The following is a 19,779-nucleotide window of genomic DNA, read 5'->3' as shown; positions in this document are numbered from 1 at the left end:
GGGCCTACAGGGCAGGAGGAACTTGTCATAAAGGACCGGCTATAGAGATCAGAATTCAGAACTGAACTGAGTGGGCAAAATACATCTGGTTTCATGCGGTAGGTCCTGGACATTTCTTAGAGGTGACGGGATGACATCCCACACAACCACGCTACGGTTCATAGTGAAATCAAGTACAGTTTTATTTAAGAATTGGAAAGAATATTCAGTATCTGTGAAAGAAAATCCAATTTAAAATATTTAAATAAACATTTCTGCATGTAAAAAGAAGAGTAGAATAATTACTCCATTAAATTACTCTCCTAGCTACGGGACGGCTTCCTGTAGAGCAAGCGCTTGGGACCACCGCCCCGACGGCTGGCGCTCCAGGCCCAGGGCAAGGCGGCAAGCTCTCACAGCAGGGCACAGAGCGCAAGCCTCCCCCACCAGCCTCATCAAGCCACTACAGAAGCCAGGTGGCGGTGGGAGATCACAACTATCTAAGGCAGTAAGAAAGTGCAGAGAAGGGACAGTGGTTAACTGTACCTGTGACGGAGGGACTGCTGCCAGAATGAGCCTGAGCTACGGCCGACCCTCCTGAGCCTAAGCTAGTAACACGAGTACGGTTTAGGAGTATTTCTCTATCATGTCAATCATTCAGAGTGTTAAATAAATGCAAGGGATTAATAAAGTTTAGTCTCTAGGCTCAAGAAGCAGTTCCTACAGATGATGGCCAGTGGGGTGCGCCGCCTTTCGCTCTCAGCCGGGCTCACGCCACTCACTTCCTCTCCTGTAAGCTGCTCTTCTCGGCCCCAGCCTGCAAATCCTCAGACGGTTTCATTTCACGCTCCTTCAGAGTAGCTTTGTTCCATGCACTGCCTTTTCTCCATTTAAGAATCTCCACTTTAAAACCCGCAATGGAAAAAGTCAGTCATCTCTTGACAGTTTCTTAATTTGAGGGAACTGGTGATGTGGCCTTTACCCAAAAAGCTTTAGGGAATACCCAAAAAGCCTGTACTTCATTAACCTGATTCTCTGCCGGGTACAACGTCACTGCTAAATTTATAAAGTTAAAAATAATCTGAGAACGTCAGTACTAGATGAAAGTCAATCACCTGCCAAGTCTTCCCCGAAGTAGCTCATCTTTTCTCCCCAAGTAACTGCTGACTTCTCCCTGGGTGTACAGGTCGGGGGCGGGGGGGGGTTTCCCTACTCCCACCCACGGGACTGCTCTTTAAAGCCAGGCGGTGCGACAGCAGCATCTCACCGCAGAAACACCAGGCCTGCCTCCTGAGCTCAAGGGCCTGGCGGCAAGGTGGGCTTCGCGAACTCCAGCAGGCGGACAAAGCTGAGATCACTTTCTGTCCACAGAGCTCGGGGCCGTCAGGAGCTGTTCTCCATCTATTAAACACAACTTCACGGCGCCCCCCACCCCGCACCCGGGGGGAGCGAAAGCTGGTCCGATCCTGTCAGATGCGGCGCAGAGCTTTCCCTCAAGAAGGTGGGGCGCCTCCCGATGCCCCAGACACGCCCTCCTGCAGTCTGCAGCCCTGAGGAGCGGCGCGGGCTTTGCTAAGTGTGGTCCGGAGAGCCGGCCAGGACAACGCGACTCGAGTTCCCAGGGTAAGAGCGCGTCGGCGCCCACTGGGCAGCGTCCGTGCCGGAGCGACTGGCTGCTGAGAGCTGCGGCAGCGGCCTCGGCCGGTCTGGCTGCAAGGCCCTCTCGAGGGCCGATGGCAGGTCCACTCACACCAGGAGAGAGTCATCCCAGGAATCAACAAACCCGTAAACCTCTTTGGTATATATAATAACGAAAAAATTAATTAGGCCATGGAATCTAGAAGTCAGTACTACTTCTGAGCTGGTAACACGCTCTTCTGAACACAGAGCTCCAGCGTCTGGTACGGCCGACTGGGTCCGCGTCTGTGCCATCTCGCACGGTGCAGATTCCATTTACGCCGTCTCTCCTAAGGATCAGAAACGTCTGACGTTGTTCTTCTAAGTTTTCACAACACCTCTGTGAGGTAGGTGGTATCGACCCCATTCTACAGATGGGGAGTCTAGGCACGGAAAGGTTAAGTGGCTCCTGAAAGCCGCCGGGCATGGCGTGGCCGCTGGGCAGCTCTCGGCTCTTGGTAACGGCCACTGCCAACTGCAGGAAGGATTTCGTGCTGAGACCAAGGCCCTCTCTTGTCCAGAATTAAACCAGGGCCTTAAAGCTGATGCAGTTAAAGCCAACCACTCTCCCCAAACTGGAAAAACAAAAATACTAATTCTCAGTTGGGATCATTTGTTCTATTTAAGACTTTTGTGAGCGGACTTGCTTGAATTGTGTAGTTATATACGCTCGAACAGTCTGTCATGGCATTAGAGTTGGTGGAATTTTGAGAACAGAATATAGAAATCAATAGTTAAGAGACTTCCATGGAAACACAAAAATATGAGCTGTGACGCGGTAAGACTAAAACCGCAAAGAAACGAGGAGAGCACTTCCCAGTGGTTAACAGGCCTTATACAGAGCGGGCGTTCAGTTAGCATTTCTTGGATAAAGGAAAAATGACACATCTTCCAACATGCCTGTCACCGATAACAGCCCCCTCTCGGGAGAAGAGCAGGAGCCAGGACCCCGGGGAAAGCCACAGGGGCCCACAGTCTGCCTGGCTTGGGGCGCCCTTGTTAACACAAAGCCACTCAGCCAAAGCATCTGGAGATGTCCATGCTGGCCTTCTGCCAAATAAAAGTTGGGGCTCGGAACACTAAGCCCCCTTGAAATTTATACCGCTATTTATAAAAATAGATATGCAAATACGATTAAATATATTAAGAGCCAAAGTGCCTTATAAAGAATTATCTTTAAAACTGTATAGATGCTCATGCACGTAAGCACAGAAATGAGAAGGTCAAAGCTGTGCTGTCTGTGTTGTTCGGTTAAGGATTCTGAATGTATTTCTAGCACTAAGCGCTGTTGCCCACGTACCCCTTCCTGCCAAAGAAGCCTCACTCAGTGATGAGCGAGCCCACCGCTCCCAAGGGGTCCTTGTTACACTAAATGCCTCGTGGGGGATGCTGCGCGGCCTGGGCTGTCACCAGGGCCCTTCTAGGGGTTCAATGTCGAATATTGCTGTTATTAGCTCCTTGTCCATCTTCAATCTGTGTCCTACCTTCATTCAGCCCAAGAACAGATTGCTCTAGGGTGTGGGTCCTTTGGTCCTAAGGCCTTCTGACCACTGGTCTTGAGTGATATTCCAGAAGAGTAATTGGTGACATATAAAATGGTTCAGAAAATCCATTCTGCAGAGCGGCTGACGCGGGGCAGCCACGGCCCAGGCCACGTGCAGTGTGAGGCCTCTGGGCCTGGCCCGGCCCGCTCCAGCTGTGTTATAGCTCGACCTTGACCCCTTTTATAAAAGGCAGCCCCGTGGGCACCCGCTTCTTATACTCCAGGTACTCCTCTCCAAAAAAGTGAATTAACGAGATCTCCTCTTCTTCTGTTCGATCTCGGAAGAACCGCCACACTGTCAGAGCGTAGCCAATGCCACAGATGGGATTACACAGCATCACCTGGCGGAGGACACGAAGGTGATCAGGGTCAGTGTCCTGACACCAAGCACTTCAGTAGCACCTGTTTCTCCTGAATATCCACATAGGACTTCCTGACAACAGCCCAAGAGACTCTCAGACTACTACTAGGGTCTTTGAGACCTGAGGCCATTCACTGAAACCTTACCACTCCTTTCACATTAGAGCTAAACAAACACTGAGCACTATAGTTTTTTTCTAGACACTTTTTGGTGGTTCCTTTTTTTTTTTTTTACATTGTTTTTATTTATTTGACAGACAGAGATCACAAGTAGGCAGACAGAGAGAGGAGGAAGCAAGCTCCCTGCGGAGCAGAGAGCCCGATGTGGGGCTCGATCCTGGGACTCTAGGATCACGACCTGAGCCGAAGGCAGAGGCTTTAACCCACTGAGCCACCCAGGCACCCCTTGGTGGTTCCTCTTATATCAGAGAGATCTAAAAATTAAAAGATCACCTTTTCACAGGATGCCTGGGTGGCTCAGTTGATTAAGCATCTGCCTTTGGCTCAGGTCATGATCCCAGGGTCCTGGGACTAATTCCCACATCGGGCTCCCTGCTCAGCGGGGAGTCTGCATCCCCGCCCCCCCCCGGCCTGTGCTCCCCCTGCTGTGCTCACTCCTGTGCTCTCTGACAAATTAATAAATAAAATCTTTAAAAAATAAAACTAATTAAAAAATACAAGGCCGGGCGCCTGGGTGGCTCAGTGGTTTAAAGCCTCTGCTTTTGGCTCAGGTCATGATCCCAGGGTCCTGGGATGGAGCCCCGCATTGGGCTCTCTGCTCAGCAGGGAGCCTGCTTCCTCCTCTCTCTATGCCTGCTTCTCTGCCTACTTGTGGTCTCCGTCTGTCAAATAAATAAAATCTTAAAAAAAAAAAAATACAAGGCCAACTTTTCAGATTTCAGTCCTCAGGGCAGGTGACAGCAGCTCCCGATCCCACCCCAGGTGTGAGTTCCTGTGGAGCTCCCAGCCTGCCCCTTCTCGTTCCATGCTCACGCACACACACACACACCCTCACACATACACACACATACCCCTCACAGCTACCTCGCCCCTCCTCCTCGCCCCCTCGCCCTAACCCTATACCATATACAGTGCTATTGTGAAATCACCAGTCTTCAAACCACTCCCTTGCCCAAACCAAGAAAAGCTGTGCCTTAGTCATTTCCTCCAGCCCCGTTCCCCTGGGCTGTACCCACTTGGACTGCCGTCACCTCCTTACTCATGTGCTTTTCCCACTTTGAGAACATCTTTCCCCACTGAGACACTGCCAAACAACCCCTCCAGGCCAAGAACATCTCCCCGCTCTCAGGAACTTCTGTGCTGTGTGGGAAACCTACCACTCCACCCCTGTCCACTCTGACGGACCCCCATGGACACATGTCCTCCCCAAGGGGGCAACTTCCACCCAGAAAGTCAGGCACATGCCCTTGACTTCTTATTCCCATCACTGCTTACTGGGTACTTAGCTGTGTTTCAAGCCCCAGCAAGCTCTTTCCAACCAAACAGCCCCCACAGCAAGCCCCTGGGGTGGCACTGCTGTGCTCAATGTGTGAGGGCAGGCAGGCTAAGCAGCCGACCCGGAAGCCAGGACTGGCCCTGTAGGCGATCTGCAGCCAGCGCGCTCACAGCCGCCACACCCTGCGGTGGGGTTTCCCAACTGCAGGCCTCAACCTGTTCCTGAGCCCTGAAACCCATTCATTGCATCATAAATAGAACTACAAATAAGACAAGGAACAGGGTATTTTGTACTCAGTAAGTACTATCCTGGGAAAGGCCTGTTCCACTTTTATACACGCATGTGTACTGGGTGACAGTGTGAAAAGATCTATGGTCACAGAGGTGGGCAAACTTCATTCCTAGAGCACTTCCGTATGTAGGCGGATTCAACTACCGTCAGCTTGTTCTCAGGGAATACGACTGCTGATGCAGTGTTAGGTTTCAGAAATGCAAGTATTAAAATAAGTCCTGTGTGCACTGTCCTGCCCCTTCTAACCACTGGGGGTCACCAGAGAGTCCCCAACAGACCATGCATTGCCAATGGAACGCTTGGGGGCCCCAGACTGGATTTTCCCAAAGAGGTGAGGAGTGTCCTAAGCTCTGGTCGCATTCTCTGGCCAAGTCTTTCTAGGACCAAGAGAACATATTTAAGAGGCAACAGGCAGGAAACAAGGCTTGGTCTGCAATCTTAGACAGAACAAACCTCCGTAGCTCACGTTAAGTCTAATCCAGACCTTGGCCTCATCAACAGCAGCTTCTAATGAAAATCAGAATCCACCTGAGCAGCAGAAGGCTCTCTCCCCGCAAAGCCCCGTCTCTGTCCTCACCCAACTGAAGTGCTCCAGATCTAAGTTAAAGAAGCAGGGAATGGGCATAGCACCTAGAATCACCAGGAGCTTACAAGTTTAGGACACCCAGATTTTAGGCATATAGTAAAAAAATGTTAAGGACTACATCAGTTCTTTTGCGTTTTATTTCGTTCTCACTCAAAACACGACAAGGGGCAGATGTACCTATTTAAAGGAGACCAACAATCTAAGAAATCCACTGAAATCCACTGAATTGGACACTCTGAAATGGTGAATTTTATGGTATGTGAGTTATGTCAATTTTAAAAAAGTAAAAGAAATTAAAGGCAACCACTGTCAATTCTGATACTATACCTGGGTTCCAATACTCCAGTAAAACCACCCAACATAGGAAGGGTGCCGGAACCAAGCGTACACTCCACTTGTCACCAGGGTGTGGGTTTCTGATTTCTCATTCTGCACCACGTGGTTGAAATTAGAGCCGGCGGTGAACATCGCCGCTTTCCTCAGACACTCTCCGAAGACCACCATGAGCAGCCCCGTTGCACTGAGCCAGGTGATCTGCTTCAGTTCTGGAGGAGAGACAGGTGAGAAACAGGAAGTGAAGACACCGGACTGTGGTGCTCACCCTGCGGATGCTTAAAATTAACCTATTTTTCCAAGGCTGCAACATGAGGAAACACGCCAGTGGGCAATCCGCATTTGTCATCACATTAAGACTTAACTATAAGCAAAACACATGCCCTAAGTTGTGCTGTTCATCCGTTCAAAGTGCCAACAAGCCAACCAGAGCATCTTGGCGAAGACCTGACGGACCCCCCATCCATGTTCCTCTGCCACATGCCCCACTGCCTCCCCTGGGGACAAGGAGAGCTAAGGGAAGCAGAGAAGGATCTAGTGTCTCCCGCCCTGGCTCTTTACTGAATCCTGGGAACCACATACATTTTACTTAATTTGCTGTGGAAAGTTCAATTTGAGAGCAGGCTTCAGATGTACAGCTTTTTGTTAATAAAATCGTCACAAGAAAAGTCTCAAGTCACAGAAAATGAACAGATGCAAGTGTCTGACTGTACGGTTAGGACTGCAGCTACCACGGGTTGGTACGTTAGGTAGTGTGGCATGTTACGGCAGGCTTCGGGCAAACGGTCAACCCGTCCTCCATTCAAAATCCAGCAGTGGAATTCACGGGCTCTGCTTGTCCTCTATAAAGAGCTTAGTGAGGATTGAGATCTGGGGAAAATCACTCCAGGAGATTATACCTGAGAGGTAAACCCAAGTCACTGTCCTCAGGCCTGCACAAAACCACCCTTCTCCCCTCTGGAAGAGAAAGTAGGACACACTGACCTGGCCAAAAGATATTTTCTAGTGTGAACTCTATCCAAGAAGAAAGAGCAGCTACTGTGTACTCCAGACTGTGGTTCAGGAGAAAGGAATCCAAGGACAGACTTTTGGGGTTATTGACTGCTGTGACTAAGTACTCCGAAAAATGGAATAGTGACAAGGAGCACATGTACCTGTTTAAAAACAAAAAGACAGAGAGGTTGGGCAAGGGAAGCTGGGGCAAGGGAATCAAGTCAGCCATAACTCAAAGTACGAATCTGGGTCTGCAGAACTGTCCCTGAATTCTAAGAGAAGACCCCGTTGCTACCTCTGTGAGAGTGGACAGCGGGCACCCACCTGTAACACGACTGCTCAGGTTTGCAGAAGGTGGGGTTTTAAAAGGACTACATGTGGGATGTAATAGACCAAACGAACATAGGTAGGGAAGGCATTATGGGCCCACAGCCTGGTAAAAATGATACTACACCCTGTAAAATATGAAAGAGGGGCATAACAAACACCAAAGCAGTGATGTATGTTGAATACAAAAGTTCAACAAAACAAGTAATTCCAGCGAAGAGGGATTAGATGGCTCAGAGTACTGACAACAGGAGATAAAGCTTTTTACCTTGAAGCCACCAGTTCATATCCAGGTCAGGGACTAGAAGGCTGAAGGGCCTGAAATCATAGTGGAGGGGACAATCCTACACTGGCCGTGGGGGAGGCACTAGAGGTGACCTAACAGAAATTAGAGCCGGAAAAGGCCTGTGAAGACGAGCCTGAGCCTTGCCCCGTCCTGTCACGGAGGACCTGGACCCTCTTCTGGGAAGGGCTCTTGATATTACTGATGAGGGCAGCAGCCGGGAGGGTGCCCGGGAGACCCGTTTCTGCCTGCAGCAGACGCAACCAGTGGGCACAAGCTCTTGGGGTTCAAGACCTAGGAGTCTAGGTGGGAGTTAGAGACCTTCCGCCACTCAGAGATGAGACAAAGGGACGAGGACACACCACGTCCGACCCTCTGATCCTCCCACCCTCGCCTCAAAACCATTATTCCCCCAAGTATTCTTACCAGCCAAAGTGATTCCAAGAAGACTGGCTGAAACTTAGCAACACGCCGCAGCCGAACACAAAGCCAAGGAAACAAGCTCGGATGGCTATCTGAAACGGACCCAAACCAGCTCAGTCACCGGGCTGCTCCGGGAGCACGCGCCGGCACTCAGGAGCACACATCCCACTTCTTGGGACAAGCAGGCTGCCGGCAACCCAGTACCGCTGCCGTGCTCGGCGATAACAGGGTGAAGCAGGGAGGTCTGGGCTCAGATGCCGCCGCCGCCGCCCCTCTCTGGCGGTGTGGCCTTGGGCAAGTTCCTCAGCCTTTCTGGCCCTCGGGCTTCCTCACACACACGATGAGGGTAACCACAGACCCAGCCCTGGGGGCTGCTGTGAGGAGCACGCACGTAACGCACCGAGAGCAGGTGCCCCCTGGATCCAGCTGCCATCGCTAGGATTGCTGCTTTCGCTATCCTGAGCCGTGGGAAAACCGCAGGAACCTCGTTTACCGGCAGGATTTTCCCAAGACCACGCAGCGAAGCTGGTCCGGGCAAGCGCGACTCCGAGTCAGTGCGGGCGCCCCTGAGCTGACACTTGGCAGCAGGTAAGTCTCCACACCTTAAATTACGTAAAAGAACTCGCGGGCCCGCTCCCTCCCCACCCCACGCGCCTCTGCCGCAGCTGCCGAGCAGCACCAACTGCGATTTCCCACCCACTCCGCCGGAGACGCGGAGGCCCGCGCCCCTTGAGCCCCGAGCCTGGCGAGGCTGCGTCCCTCCCGCCGCCTCAACTCGCGGATGAAGAACACGCCCAGGGGAAGCGGCCCCGTCCCCCGCAGGCCCAGCTCCCGACCCCGACCGGACCGAGCCGCGCGCCGTGCCCAACCCACCGGGCTCCCGCCCTCACCCCGGCCCCGGCCCGGCCCCGGCCCGCCTCCGCCCGGCCCGCACCTGGTACCGCGGCGGCCGGTAGAGCAGCAGCAGCAGCGCGTTGAGCCCGGCCACGTAGAGCGCCAGCCCGGTGCGGCCCTGCAGGCCGGCGCGCGTCAGCAGCGGCAGCGCGAGCACCGAGGCGCCCAGCAGGAAAGTGGCGAGGCTGAGGCGCGCCTCGGAGCCCGGCGGAGCCCGCGCCGCGCAGCCCGCCATGGCGCCGGGCGGCCGACGAGCTGGCGACGGCGCCGGCTGTAGCCCGGGGAAACCCGCCCGCCGCGCCTGCGCACTACGCCGCCGCCGCCGACCGGGAAGTGCGGCTGCCGGGAGCCGCCGCGCCTCCCGCGAGCTCTCGCGATACCACCGCTCCATGGGGAGTGTCCCCCAGCTTTGGCGGGAGCGCCCCGCCCACGGCCCCGCCCCGTCTGTGGCCCCGCCCTGCCAGTTCCCCGAGCCCTCTCCCTCCCCCCGGGAACTCCTGACCCAGGACGAGGGGCGAACGGCGGGCGGGGCAGCGGGGCACCCGGGTCCCGGGCCGAGAAGTGGCCGCCTGCGTCTGCCAGAAAGGAACCCCAAACTCAAGAATGCCCCCGTCCGAAGAAGTCGAAGCGACCCGGCCCTCGGCCAGCCCCGCACCGTCCCCCCGCGAAACTGACACCCTCGGGCGCGCAGGCGCGAGCTAGTCCGCGAGCTGGGAGCCCGGGCTGCTTCCGCGCTGGGACCCTGCCCCGGAGGCAGCCGGAAACCCACACCCGGACTCTGCGCGCGGGGTGACCGCCCACTTCAGTTCGCGGTGAGGGAGAATGTTGGCAGTCGTGGAAGAGCTCAGCAGACACCCGCTTTTAAAAGGCAGAGTACGGAACTTTACAGGGCGACCCTGGCTTCGCTTAGGGGAGCAAAAGCAGACGTGTGAGCCTGGAGAAACCGTGGGAGTAGAAGCCACAGTTTTTTAACGGCGGTCATCTTCGGGTGACAGAACAGTGGGTGACTTCCACTGTCTTCTGTGTATACTTTTGTATTTTCCATATTGTGCACAATCAACATACATTACTTTTTAAATCGGAATTTTTTTAAAAAAGTGTTCATGGCCTCCCCCAGGGGAGCTCACAGAGGGGTGATGAAGGGGAAAGACAAGTAGAGGAGTGACTGGAATAAACTTTGGAGGGGTGGGAGTGGGATAGGAGCCAGGGAAGAATGGAGAGGAGGGAGAGGGACACCCAGGAGGGGCCTGCAGGTGGGCAGGCAGAGGGTTAGGGGGCCGCATGGGAGGGATGCTGGAGTTAGGTCTTGGGGCACTCAGGGACTGGCAGCTTTACGCTGGAAATGAGAGCAAGGACATTGATGGAGAGGGAGGGGGGGCGGGCACCAAGTTTGCAGACTCAGGCAGGAGAAAGGAAGCCTGAGTTGGGATAGGGGACAGGCCCCCGGAGAGGCTGGAGCCCAGAGTAGTGGGTCAGAGAGTGCTGAGACCAGGCAAGGTGTGCACTGCAGTCACCCAGACCTGCATTTGAGCTGCTAGCTGCCCCATCCTCTTCTGTCCCCACAGGACCTGGCAGGAGGCCTGGTGTCTAAGCAGCTGAGCTCAGGGAAGGATGGAGAGCCTGGGATTGAATCCTCGTCTCAGCACTGCCAGGGCCCAGCTTTGTAACCTTGGACAAATCATGTCCAAATCTCAGCTTCCTATAATACAGGAATCCTCATTTCACTATCAGGTATTGATAACATTCTGCAAAGCCCAGTACCATGTTTAAATGATGCTGAGGGGCACCTGGGTGGCTCAGATGGCTGAGCGTCTGCCTTCAGCTCAGGCCATGATCTCCAGGTCCTGGGATCAAGCCAAGACCCATGTCAGGCTCCCAGCTCAGTGGGGAGTCTGCTTCTCCCTCTCCCTCTTCCTCTCCCCCTGCTTGTGTTCTCTCTCTCTAATGAATAAGTAAAATCTTAAAAAATAAAATAAATGATGCTCAGAAAACATATGCTAAGCTGGGTTCATGGGAATTGAAAAGAGACTTAATGTTTTTAAAATCCAAAGTTGCCTAGTTGTAGTACCACGTAGGAAGGAGGCATGGTGTTGCTGGAGGCTGAGAACTCACGCTCCCAGCACTGCCCCCAATTTCTGATGCTCTCACCCAAACTCAGTACCTCTCCCCCAATTCTGGGACGCCTCAGGGACCCCAGAGAATAATTGCATCTTCACTCCTGGGAGTGAGTCTCGTCCTGGGGCAGAGAACTGCTCCCAGGAAGCCCCCTTTTCTGGCTGTTGCCATCTGCTGTCCACACTGACTTAGGGCCCTGATGCACCCCAGGGACCATCCCCATTCTGGGGGCACAGGGTGACTGGAAATCCAGTTTGGTGAGCCTGAGCAACACTCTCTTCTCTATCCACGACCTCCGTGTAGACCATACCTCTCGATCAGCTCCATCTTGGAGAAGGAAGAAAGAGGGGAAACAGTCCCCTGCCAGGGATGGCCGGACCAGAGGGAAGGGGGATTTTTAGAAGTACCTGGAGTTGCTGAATCTGTCAGGGCCCACGGCTCATAGAGCAGTAACATAGGAAAGAGGCAAGTAAGCAAATATGTGCACACAGTGGCATAGACCCAGAGAAACCGAGTCACACACAGATCGACGGATACCCAGAGAAACAGTAATTCACAGGGCAATATGGACAGAAATACATACACTGAGACCCACTTTCCTACCAGAGAGGGAAGCAATCTGGTCAAAAAAATCCACTCTAGGGGCGCCTGGGTGGCTCAGTGGGTTAAGCCGCTGCCTTCGGCTCCGGTCGTGATCTCAGGGTCCTGGGATCAAGTCCCGCATCGGGCTCTCTGCTCAGCAGGGAGCCTGCTTCCCTCTCTCTCTCTCTCTCTCTCTCTCTCTCTCTCTCTCTCTGCCTGCCTCTCCGTCTACTTGTGATCTCTCTCTGTCAAATAAATAAATAAAATCTTTAAAAAAAAAAAATCCACTCTGGGTCCATTTCTCCAGCGTCCTCCCCAGGCACAAGAACAACAAGCCCATAAAAATAGAAGAACATAAAGGTAAAATACTCAGCCCTGGGATGCCTCACTTGCTTTCTTTTGTAAATAAGCATTTGAATGTGTTTTGTTCTTGGAGCCCAGAGGCATGCACAAAGGGAGCCCTTTCTCATGCAGGAAGGTCCCTCCACAGGGTCTCCCCTGTGCCCCCCTCGTCCTGCCTTTCGCCCACCAGCCGCCGTGGCTTTCCACCCTGAGCCCAAGAGGGGATTCCTCCCGTTTCGAGAGTCCTAAGAACCGCCTCGAGTCTCCCAAGTTAAACTGCAGGCTGAGATGAAATTACCCTCTTTTTCTTAAACGGGGTTCCTTGACGGAGCAAGGGAGAATGTATGGAGAGGGGATCCCCCAGAGCAAGCTGGAGGCGTCTCCAAGCCCCTCAACCCACACCAGCTTCCCAGGGTGAGAAGTTTGTTCTTGTCCAAACTCGACACCACATAAAAAGTCTGAGAACGGGCCTCTCCCTCTTCCCTGCTGGTGGGTCCCTGGTCAGTTGTTGTTAGAGGGGGCCTCCTGGGGGCTCCTTGTCACTCACAGTTCCTCTGTCCCATCCACTTCCCACGTGGAGGCCTGGGGGGGCCTGTTCAGTGTAGCTGCTGCTCTCCCCAGGAGGGAACCCTGATCCTCCAAAGCTTTTTTTCTCCCTCCTCTGGCTATTCTGGGCTCCAGGCATGAAAGTCCCCTCTCTCTAGTCTGGAAACGGGGAAATGATGCGTAATTTATGAGCCCATCAGCCCGAAGTGCATAAGTCATATGTGCACAAAAGGGCCGGGTAAATATTTAAAGATTAGAGCCAGCTGGGGAGAGACACAAAGGGCTAGGACAATAGGGGTGTCTCTGAATTCACTCTCTCTGAGCTGGGCCAGCCCGGTTCAGTGTCGAGGCACTCAACGCAGTCCCAGCCTTTGTCCCTTGGAGGGCCCTTGGCGGCCGGGCTATTCCGAGTTGCAACACAGCTAAAGAGAGTTAAACAATCGCAGCCTCTCCAACCCCATCTGGAGACAATGGGCTGAGCCATTTCAGAGTTTTGCTGTGTCCCGATAGTTAATTACATGAAGCAATCACTTCATTCCACTTTGAAATGCATCTGCAGAGACCCACAGTGCCTTTCTCTCCCCCCTCACCCTCGGTGGCCTCTGTGGCACTCACCAGTTAGTATTGCTTTCAATGTCTGGGTGCTGGAGGAAGGGAAGGGGCTCTCACCCAGGGTGAAGAGGCTACGCAGGGCCATCACCCGGGAGGGCTGGTGGAATATCCAGTCTGGTTCTTGTCCTGGGACCTGCAACTCCACTCCCTTCCTTTCCAGACCTCGGTTGCTCTGTAATGTTCTTTCTTTTGCCAAAGTTGAGAAAACCCAACGTGGGAAGGGAGGTCACTTTTTGCCTTAAATTCTCAAGTCGGAGGAAGCTGAGGGCTCTGAGTATTCTTGGAAGCCCCCAGAGGCCTCCAGAACTATAGAAGGAATTTTTTCCTTGAATGAGCAAAGGACAGCCTGGATCTCCCCAGCGCTTTGCCAGAACTTGTGCTCCTTTGCAGAGGCCCCCTAGGGATTCCAGATGCTAAAGATGGAAAGGGAGTCGGTGGCCTACATCCCAGTTTGCATAAGCTGGGGTTCTAAGTTGGTCTATGTCCTTCCCTGCAGCCCGAGAGTACTTTGCCCAGCTTGCTCTCAGATAAGGGAGTGGGGGGTGCCGCACCCCGCATCTCAGAAATCGCCTCTCCTACCTCTACGCTCCCCTCCGGAGCTCCGCCTCCCTATGAGTGCGGGTGGGAGGCTCAGGCTCAGGACCTGGAAACAGAGTGGGGGAGGGAGGAGAGGAATTGGGTCTTAGTGGGGAGGCGGCTACCCAGGAGCCCGAATTGCGGGTAAAGTGGGGGATTTCCCGGGCACGGGAAAAAGCCCGCGGCGAGGGGGAGAGGGGGGATGGAATCCGCACCGGGATCTCTCTCTGCCCTGAGTCTGCGGGACCCTCAGTCGGTTTAAGGGCTGTTCGTGGCGGCCGAGCCACGCTGGGAGTGGGAAACCGGGAAAGCAGGGAGGCCATCAGCCTAGGTGTGTGTGTGGCTGGGGGATGGGGGCGGGCGGGACGCAGCGGGGGTGGTACCTGGGTAGGGGTAGGGCGCAGCGGAGCCGGAGGCCCATTAAGTGGGCGGGGGGCGGAATTTGACGGCTGCGAGTCCAGCCTTGGCCTCCCCGCCCGCCTCGCCGCCCGCAGCCAAAGCAGAACATTGCGAATTAGCTCATTTTGCGGTCAATTTTCCACTGCTTAGGAAAACACTAAGCCACCCACGTGAGCGGCCCCACCCAGCGCGGCCGGGAGCCCTCGGCTCGGGCTCGAGAGGAGCGATGGCCCGAGGGGCTGCGGATGCCGGGATGCGGGCAGGGGCGGCCCGCGGGCCCCTTTATGGAGGCCCTAACTCTGGAGAGGGGGCTTACCGCGAGGGCTGTGCGGAGGGCCATTGGTTTGCTAATACGCGGCGCTGAAAGGCGCGGGCGGCGGTTTATGGGGAGGGATCATAATTAGAGGACAAATTGCCCCGCAGCCCGCGCGGCTCAGGAGCGGGGGCGGGGGTGAGGGAGACCCGCAGAGCGAGGCGCGCGCCCAGCTTCCGTGCAGATGTGCAGCAGCTGGAAGCCTGCGCGCGGCGGGGCGCCAGGAGTTTGGCCCCGAGGGGGCGGGCGCGGGCGGGCTTTGTGGGGCCGGCACAATGCCCTTAACACTCGGCTGCCCCCTTTGTGCCCAGCCGCGCCGCCCGCCTGCCCCGCGGCGCCTTTGTACCGAGCCGCCACCGCCCCAAGCCGGAGGAACGCACCGAGGCCAGTGGGGCCCGGCCAGCCCCGGCGCTTCAAAGCTGCCCGGCGCGTGCCAACGCCGGCCGTCCGGCCTCGGCCCCGCCGCCCAACCCCGGCCCGGCCTGGCCCGGCCCTGATCCGGCCTGCGGGTCTGACGGCCGGGGCCGAAGAGCACCTCGGGGCTGCGGGCCACGCAACCTATGCCTGAAAGGAGGGCGGGGCGCGATTCTCCACGCTGCTCGGGCTTGAGAACGCCTCTGCCCGGGCAGGGCCCTTCAATACGGCCGGAGGGGGCCGGGGGGCGGGTGTCGGGGGAGAAGACGCCAGGGCTCCACAGAGCCGGGCGGCGGGGGTGAGGGGGCCCACCCAGGCCCCAGCAATATCCCCTCCCCCTCACGCTGAGTCCCTGCAAAGGCCAATTTGTTTATTCCCCTGCCGCAGGGCTCGACTGCAGAACTTCGGCGTCCACGCTGCTTCATCACCCTCCGGAGCAGCCATGGGGGCCCGCATTGTTCGCAACCCCATTTTACAAACCCTGAACCTGAGGCCCTGCGAGCCCAGTACAGGGACACAACTCGGTATGAACCCTGGGAGTCCTCTGGACGTCAGCCCCTCAGTCACAGCTACTGGAGTCCTGCTCCCAGGGTCCACCCGGGACGCACCAGTCCTGCTGTACGCCCTAAGGGGTCCTGCGGTGGGTGCTTCCTCCACGGAGCTCCCTGGGTCTCCAACCACAGCCCGAATAATGGAAAGTGTTTGGGGGTCCCAGACCTGCAAGAGCACAGAATGGGGCTCTCCCCACATGATCAGTGTCTTTCCTACTCTCATCTTACATTAGTTGAAACCAAGAGAAGGCTGGTGAGAATAAACTCGCAGGCTGTGAGGGAAGTGTCAGAGCCCTACTTGTCCAGCCTGGAAATCAGGGACTGAGGATGGGGGTGCTGTTCTACTCGCCCAGGCTTGAGGCTGCCTGCAGCGTCCCCCCAGTTAGGAGAGGTGGATGGGGGCCTAACAGGGCCAGAGGGTACATGTGCCCAGGTTACACCTTAGCACAGGAAAGCTCCCAGTCCAAGACCACAGCCAAGAGAAGACTGGCTATAGCCCCGAGGGTGGGCTGCACGCTTTAATGGGACACATGTCTCTGCTTGGCCCCCTCGGGCCCAGCCTGTCCCCGGCTTTGAGCAGCCACAGGCAGAAAATCGCTGCATTGTCCCGACATTAGGGCGACTAATGTGGCGTTGCCAGTTCGGCCAGAGCGTGAAACCCGCAGAAAGGCATCGCTGGCGGGTCTTCCTTGCCTCCGCATCTTCATCAGACCCAGAGAGGCCCGGCACCTTGTCAGAGTCATGAGCCAGGCTCAGAGCCATGGGCCCATGGACGTTCCTCAGTGGGTGCCCCCCAGAATGCTTGGAGACAGGGGGCAGCAAGGGGCCTAGTAGTGAGGCTCAATACCTAGGGGCACTAGACACAGGGACAGGACAGGGCATGGAGGGGTATGCATGGGAGGGGACCTCAGACTCAGGGAGTGGTGGGGGTGAAAGGGATAAAGGAAAACCTGAGAAAGGGGAAGAGGGGTCCCTTGGAAAAAAAGAGGGTTCCTGGAGGTGAGGCTGAAGCCGGGGAGAAGAGAGGGAGGTGGGGAATTTCACAGTGCATCCCCCTCTCATCTCCTCCCCCTCGGGGTTCCTCGAGCCCAGGAGCGCCTCATTGACATGTAAACGAGAAGCCCTATAAAGGCGACACTGCCTCCCACAGCCACAGATAACGACACCATGGGCACTAAGCCCGGGACCCAAGCCAGCTCCAGTGGTCACTCCAGCAGCTTCCGCAAGGTCTGGGGTCCTGAGGGGCACAGAGTGGGGGCCAGGCCAAGCCGGGGGTGGCGTGGGGCAGAGGGTGAGAGGACCGTCGCCCTGCTCTAAAATACCACCCCTTCACAGATCTCCAAGCCTCTGATGGAGAAGAGGCGACGGGCACGCATCAACATGTCCCTGGAGCAGCTGAAGTCGTTGCTGGAAAAACACTACTCACACCAGGTGAGACGTGGGGCGGTGGACGGGTGAGGTGATACAATCCGCAGCCTCATCCCTTCTAAGTGGGACTGCCCAGCTAAGAGCCCTTTCCACGGATCTGCAGATCCGGAAACGGAAGCTGGAGAAGGCAGACATACTGGAGCTGAGCGTCAAGTACATGAAAAGCCTTCAGAACTCGGTGCAAGGTGGGAGGGCGTCTGGAGCTGGTGGGGTAAAGAGCTGCGGGGAGGGGCGGTGACTTCTGGGGTCAGAGCCATGGATATGACAAGGCCAGATAAAGGAAAAAGGATGGAGAAGAAAGCTCGGGGCAGTGGGCAGCTGGGTGAGGAGAAGGCCCCAGATTGCTGGAGGCAGGAGGCCGCAAAGACCCTGCTGGCTAGTGTAGTTGTAATCCGGGTAGGCGAAGATCTGGACCCTGGGAAGGAAATTCGGTTTGCGTAGCCCCTCCCCTCCCTGCCACTCTTCTGCCCTCCTTTTCCGTCTCCCCACCTCTCCTTTCCTCCTCCCCTCTCCTATTCTTCCCTGCCCTTCACATTTTTCCCGTCCGCTCCCCTCCCCCCAGGGCTCTGGCCGGTCCCCCTCGGAACTGAGTTCCCGTCGGGCTTCCGCAGCTGTCTGCCTGGCGTTGGCCAGCTTCTGCGGCGCGGAGAAGAGGGCGGCGGTGGCCTGCGCTGCCCCCTGGCGCACGAGCGCGCAGGTGACAGCACCATGGACAGCGCCGGCCCGAGCCGGGAGGCACCCGAGCCGCTCGGCCCCTGCGCCCCCGCCATTTGGGCCCCTGCTCCGGCCACCGGCGGCTCGCGGTCCCCTCCACCCCGGCTCCTCTTCCCTGGAGGTCTTCCCGGCCCGTCCTCCAGCGTCCCGGGGCCGCAGCCGGCACCTCGCCGCTGCACCGAGAGCCCGGGACCGCGTCTGGGCGTTTGGCGGCCCTGGTGAGTCCCGGCGCCGCCTCGGACTCAAGGGGGCCCCCGTCCGGCCTGGAGACGCAGAGACTGTTCAGAGCGCGCCTGCGGTGATGGCCGGGACCCCCAGTCATCCGTCCCGGTCCCGTGGCAGGGGTGACTGGGAGGCTGCCGCGCGCCTCGCGGCCGCCGGGGGACCACAATCCAGCCCTTCCAGCCCCACCTACTCAAGCCAGACCCGCTCCCTCTTCCCACCTTCTCGTGGGGCTGGGAGGGGATGTCCCAAGCTGCGCCTCTTTCCCAGGGCCCCCGGCGGGCAGCCCGCCCCCGCCCGGCGGCCACGCCGCGGTGGGAAGGTCGCCGTCCGCAGCGGCGCAGAGCGGACCCCTCGCAGCGAGGAGAATCGCTGCCCCGCCCCGGCCCATTCAGCCGGCGGCGGACGCCCGGTTCCCACCGGCACAAAGCTCGCCGGGTCCCGCCCCGCCGGCGAGGGGCCCCCAGCCCACCCCCACCTTGGACCCTCTCGGCTTCCACGGATCCCCACCCCCTCGGCTCGCGGCGCAGCCCACCCGGCAGGCGAGCTCTCCGAGGCCTTCCCCGCTCCGAGGCCCCTCCCGGAGCCCTCCTGGCCTGGCAGCCCCAAGATGCTCCGCCCACCGCTCGGTGCGCCCCACGCCCCGCCGCGCGCGGATCCTCAGGGTCCCGGCCTCCCGACCTCTGGGGCTGCTGCAGAGCCCGCGACCCTCGACCACCGCGGAGCGCTCGGCGCCCGGCTGTTCGTCCGAAAGCGAGGTCGTTGCTGTGCTCGGACTCTAGCCCGGGGTCCCGGTTCTCCAGCGGCGCCCGGGATCGGGGACGGGAAACCGCGCGGAGCCCGGGAAGAGCTCCTGGCACTTCCCGCTCGAGATTCAGAATACAGACAGGGCAGACCTGTGAAATGGGTATAAAGAGACCACGAAGGTCCACATTTCTCTCACGATGCCTGCTTGGGTGCATCTTTTGAACAACCAATAATCGACTTTCCGTAAAACAGTTCCCATTTAGGAGTGCCCCCGCTCTGCGGCGTGCCAAACCCGTTCTGATTAGAGTCAGGGGAGAGCGGCCGGCTCCCCCACTCCACCCACCAGGCTCTTTAGATCACAGGCGGGGAGGGGGTCTCCGCTGTGGGGTCGGGGGGTCAGGCCTCTTGCGTCTCCGCCTTCTAGTGCGTTGGAGGCGACTCGGCGACCGGGACGGCCGCTCTAATTCCGCCACCAGCCACTAGGTGACGATCTTACACCGCGGACCCAGGGGGCGACTCCAAATTCTCACCGGAGCCCGCGAGCAGCGGAAAGGTACCCCCCCCCCCCGCCGCCCCTAGCCCTCCTGAGCCAACCTTATGGGGGCTAGACGCCTCTGAGGCCGTCCCTGAGGCTGAGGCTGCCAGCTGCCCTTCTAGCGCTTCTCCTACTAGGGCCTTGGTGCCTACCCCACAGCTCCATCCCGTAGCTGCTCCAGGCCCGTTCTCACTCGCTGGGGGGGGGGGGGGGGGGCAGGGGGAAGCCTGCAGTAGTTGCATAGAAAAGGGGCACCGACCCAAAGGATGGCACACTAGGAGGGATTCCAAACCCAAAGGAGAGACGTTTGGGGCAGCTGGCTGAGCAGTGCTGCTGTATTCTAGAAAGGTGTTTCCATGAAAGCAGCCTAGGAATGCCAGGTGCAAATTATAGGAAGTTTTTATTGTATCCTGTACAGAAGAGAAATGCTCAGTTGTCAAAAAACTACAAACGGATCCCTGGCTCTGGGTGGGTGGTGGTGTGAAGACAGGGCTCCTGCTCCTGTGAGCCCAGGGTCACGCTGCTGATGAACACAGCC

The 19,779-nt window shown here is 57.1% G+C and overlaps 2 protein-coding genes across 2 annotated transcripts; one reads left to right on the top strand and one right to left on the bottom strand.

Annotated features, from left to right (window-relative positions):
* Positions 1–157: 157 nt before the first annotated feature.
* LOC111154890 (isoprenylcysteine carboxyl methyltransferase) lies at positions 158–9,404 on the bottom strand. The gene is made up of 5 exons (XM_022514835.1): positions 9,186–9,404; positions 8,255–8,343; positions 7,210–7,379; positions 6,220–6,437; positions 158–3,540 (listed from the first exon to the last, which is right to left on the bottom strand). The coding sequence occupies exons 1-5, from the start codon at positions 9,378–9,380 to the stop codon at positions 3,358–3,360; spliced, it is 855 nt and encodes a 284-aa protein (XP_022370543.1). The 5' UTR covers positions 9,381–9,404; the 3' UTR covers positions 158–3,357.
* LOC111154846 (hes family bHLH transcription factor 3) lies at positions 9,379–17,959 on the top strand. The gene is given in 8 exon segments (XM_022514774.1): positions 9,379–9,541; positions 9,652–9,881; positions 9,884–9,956; positions 12,500–12,543; positions 12,545–12,598; positions 16,931–17,026; positions 17,127–17,208; positions 17,586–17,959. Coding segments are annotated over 8 exon segments (1,116 nt in total).
* The last annotated feature ends 1,820 nt before the right edge of the window (positions 17,960–19,779 follow it).

Source organism: Enhydra lutris, unplaced genomic scaffold, assembly GCF_002288905.1.
Source record: "Enhydra lutris kenyoni isolate GAN:26980312 unplaced genomic scaffold, ASM228890v2 scaffoldscaffold38, whole genome shotgun sequence".
Lineage (NCBI taxonomy): Eukaryota > Metazoa > Chordata > Mammalia > Carnivora > Mustelidae > Enhydra > Enhydra lutris.
This window is presented reverse-complemented; position numbering and strand designations above follow the sequence as displayed.